The sequence below is a fragment of the Pundamilia nyererei genome, unplaced genomic scaffold (assembly GCF_000239375.1).
Source record: "Pundamilia nyererei isolate P.nyererei 1_Seehausen unplaced genomic scaffold, PunNye1.0 scaffold00055, whole genome shotgun sequence".
NCBI lineage: Eukaryota > Metazoa > Chordata > Actinopteri > Cichliformes > Cichlidae > Pundamilia > Pundamilia nyererei.
This window is the reverse complement of record NW_005187456.1, coordinates 576,547-580,768: the sequence shown is the minus strand read 5'-3', so window position 1 is coordinate 580,768 and position 4,222 is coordinate 576,547. Positions and strand designations below refer to the sequence as shown.

The 4,222-nt window shown below is 43.9% G+C and overlaps 1 protein-coding gene across 1 annotated transcript in view; it reads right to left on the bottom strand.

Annotated features, from left to right (window-relative positions):
* Nucleotides 1–1,371: 1,371 nt before the first annotated feature.
* shox (shox homeobox) overlaps nucleotides 1,372–4,222 on the bottom strand; it is a 10,572-nt gene continuing 7,721 nt past the window's right edge. The window contains 3 exon segments of the mRNA XM_005733778.2: nucleotides 1,372–3,552; nucleotides 3,919–4,072; nucleotides 4,075–4,140. Of these exon segments, the coding sequence (XP_005733835.2) occupies nucleotides 3,425–3,552; nucleotides 3,919–4,072; nucleotides 4,075–4,140 (348 nt within the window). The 3' untranslated portion in view covers nucleotides 1,372–3,424.

Sequence of the window (4,222 nt, the reverse complement as noted above, 5' to 3'; positions counted from 1 at the left end):
GACAATAAGGAGCGAGCCCTCATTCTGCAGCCTGTAAGAACCAAGGAAACGTTCATTAGCAATAAAACCAGATGTACATTTAATATCAAGCACAGGAGCCCACTAAATACCCCCCTCACACACACACACACACACACACACACACTCTCTCTCTCTCTATTAAGATATTATTGTGTATTTGTTACTTGTGGCCAACATAAATAGCTTTATGTGCTTGAACATGTTGACAAAGCAGCCATGGCTCATTGGTGGTTGATGGATGGCTGTGTGTGCCCTGCTAATTATTAGTACACATAAAAGGATGCTGTTATTTCCAGACCTAGCCTCAGCCAGAGGGGTCACTGGGTAAATATGGAGCCATCAGTCTGCGACCATATCACTCAATCTTGATGTATGAGCAAAGAGGTACAAATTAAACGCGCGGCGACCTTCTAGGGGGTACCGCATTCAACAGGACGCCATTTGGGATAATTCCTGTATGGGGTTCAAACAATAAGCCACTATAGCACATGGTATAATTACTTTGTATACACACATCTGGAATTAGGCTCCCTGAGGAAGCTAATACACTGAGAAAAAACAAGCCGCTGACCATTTTAAAGTGCAAAATGTAGTATGTGTGGGTAAGACAAGTGGAGGGACTGACTTGAAATGCTGACGAACGTGCAGAAATTCTCGGTCCTCACAAACCAAAGCTCTTCTCTGAGCACACGGGTCAGAGGACATCACTTGTCAGATGTACAGTAACCCTCGCATCTCTTTGCTCGCCCGCTATTTTCCCTCCACGCTTGCAGGCTTCCCACTCCAGTTACAGCCATCTTGCTTCTATTTGACGACTGTACTGCCCCCCACTTTCCATACCAATCTTATCCGTGTCATTTTGACAAACACTGCGAGAGAGATGTGCCGCGCAAGAGGCTCCAGAAAAAAAAGAAAAAGGGCTGCATCTGGATTTTATAGCAGCTCAATTTTCTCTGCTGGTGTGTGGCACAGATTGGATGTGAAGAGCTGGACCGGCTAACACGGAGTCTGCGTGAATGTCAACTGTAGACCGATATTAATATTGATCCGCAGATTGAGACTGCTGTTGAGGATCAGCCGCAACATGATGTGAGGCACGAAGAGAGCATGACGCAAATACCCCGAACACTGGGAGAGGGGATTAGTCGTGGGCTGCTGCTATTATCTTGGAAACGTGGTTACCACTGTGTATCCAAGTAATTTCTGAGGACTGCAGTGCTGTTCGTTTGTCGAGGGTATAAGGAAAATTACACTTACACTCCCCAGGAGGATTAGTTCATGTGCAAAACCCCAGGCTTTTCGTGCAGTTTAACAAGTTTGAACAGTATTTTTTTAAAGTCGTGTACAAATATTTATAACTTTATTGATAGTTTACTTGTACAAGATGTACATTCATATTTTGTGACTCAAAAGGGTAAAAAAACAAACTGTACGATGATTCATGTTTAGGCATGCTTGCATATGAAATGGTAATCATTTTAATGGGTACAACAAATTCCATGGATTGTTAAATTCAACCGTCCCTGAAATGTTTGTAAACTCGGACACGCTACATTTTTTTTTTTTTTTTTTTTTTAGGCAAACAACTTACTACAGCCACACCCCCCACGCCACCCCCCAATTCAAAATGAAACACTTAATAAAAACATACAAAAATAAATGCAAAGCCATGTAAAAATGTACACTTGTAGTTCAACTATTTAATCTTTCATAAACTTTCAGACAAAATAATAAATAAAACACCCATATGCTTAATTTAAAATGGAGACATTAATAAACATTTCTAAATGGAGGTCTGGTAAGACAGAAAATGTTGTTTGGAGACTGATCGAGGTCACGCGGACCTGAAGCGGATCCATATATTTAGCACGGGTCTGACAGCAGTGTTTAAAAGGTTGTCAAAATAAACGGTATTTCATCCCAATGTTTTTTCTGGAACAATTTGTAGCATACACGTTGAATTTATTTGGAAATTAAGGATGAAAAAGACAAAAAAAAAATCACATACAACATGCAAAATTAAACTAATCGTATCATAAACAACTGCTCGGTTTGGGTTAGGGTGCTGATTGACTGATAAAACACTTTTTCCTAAAAATGCAAAAAGCAAAAAGGATTTCTTTGACCGTTGGTGGAGTACTTAAGAGAGCTTATTTTCATCTACCTTAATTTCTGCTGAATCCAAAAATGTGCTCATGTCTTTCCTCATAAAAGCTGTGCCTGATGTATAGAAAATTGTCTGAATACATAGGAGGTTATGTAGGAATATGGCACCTGGTCTTTAAGGGGGTTTTCTCGAACCAAACAAAATATACACTGCTGTAGAAAAACTGGTGGGTTTGGCAAATAAACTGAACACTCCAACAGTGCATGAGAAAAATAAAAGTAAAATAAAGTCATTGGGTCTCTTTATCATTGAGGACTAACTGCTAGCTGTTTTTACTTCTTTTTTTCTTTTTTTGCTATTTACAGTATTGCACTTAAACTGCACACCATTGCATTTCAGTTTGACTGATGCTTTCTTCATATTTTTTCAGAATTACAAAAGAAGAAAAGAGGAAAAAGGAAAATCCCATTTATACCCTTTATCTAAGATAATTGTTCTTTTTGCTGATCGCGTGACGATATCAAACCCAGCTCCCCGCTTCAATTAATAAAGTAGTATCTGCTTGTAGTGCCATTTGTAAACACCCACGTGCGAGACCTGAAGTGCAAAGGCGATCTTCACTTCTTTACCCAAAAATACAACACAACAAACAGAAAGGAAAGAAAATAATAAAGACAGAGCGAGAGAGATAGCGCACACTTTGAGGGAGAAATGCAAACCAAAAGTCTCGCCAGCACATGCCCGACAACACAGAGCAACGTCTCTCCAGTCTGCGACTAACAACAACAAAAAGAGGGAGAAAAAAAACCAAACGGATTTGTTGCTTTTGTTAGAGCATAAGTCCATCAGAAGAAGGGTATCAGGCTCTAATGGAGGCCTTTGACTTTGAAGGTGTCGGGGGGAGCATGTTGGATGGCAGTGTTTAAAACAGCTGTCGAGTGTTAATGTCAGGTGCGGATGGAAACCAGTCCCAGTAACGGTCCTCCATTAGAGCTCATGCACTTGGCAGCAGCAGGGAACACAGTGGTTGGAGACAAATATGGCCTTGTTTTGTTCTTTAAATGTTTTCTTCTTTCGTTTCTCTAGTGAGGAGCGGGGCACGAGGGGAGGGAGGGGGGATTGGGGAGGCGGGTGAAGGTGAGAGCCGTTCCAATACCTCGGTGGGGTGATGTTTGGGTCTGTTTCCCCCCCCACACACACACACAAGTTTAACCCTTTGCATTGTCAACATGGCGTCAGCCAGCGTCAGCGAGGCTCTGCTTTTGGCCCTGCTGCTGCCTGCCAGTTTGCTTTGTTCTAACATCTTCTGGTCTGACGGGCCCCGGGCCTGGCCCTCAGACAGACATCCACATGTGTTTGTACGGTCCTTGGGATGTGATCTGTGCCTGGAGTGGACTGAGCCACTGGCCCCGCAGAAGTCCTGCCTGTTGGGCGAAAAGTAAAAGGTGATTTCATTGGTATTTAATTACCGTTCTCTACAAGTGGTTTGTTTTGGCAGCTGGTTTTGTGACAATTTTCTCGCTCCCCTCCTCCTTTTCTTTTCTTTTTTTATTTTCTTCCTCCACTGTTCTCCCCCTTTCTCTCTCACACCCACTCTCTCTCTCCCCCTCTCTGTTATGTGTTCCTCTCTTTCATTCTCACTCAGTGTTTTTGTTTATTTTAGTTTTAGCTGTGAGTGTCACGGCCCTTTCACAGGCTCAGTCTTGTGTGAGAGGCGATTATGGGCATCAGGCGAGCGGAGGGGCAGCCCGGTGGGGTCAGAGTCCCAGAGCCTCGGTGTGTTTTCTTGCCTTGAGTCGCAGGTCGGCGATGCTCGAGTTCTTGCTGTTGCTTTTGGCGGCTGCTGCCACCGCCGCCGCCGCCGAGGCTGAGTCGGCCAGAGATGCGATTGGTAGTCCGAAAGGAGGGGGCGGGAACATCAGGTAGGGCGCGTGAGCGGCCAGGTGAGGGTGCAGGTGAGGGTGGGAGTGGGCGGAGTGGGTGACCCCTTCCAACTGGAGCTGTGCTTGGACCTGCAGAACAGTGAAAACGTAAAGTCAGAATGAGCCCCTCAGGACAAGTGTGTGTGTGTGTGTGTGTGTGTGTGTGTGTGTG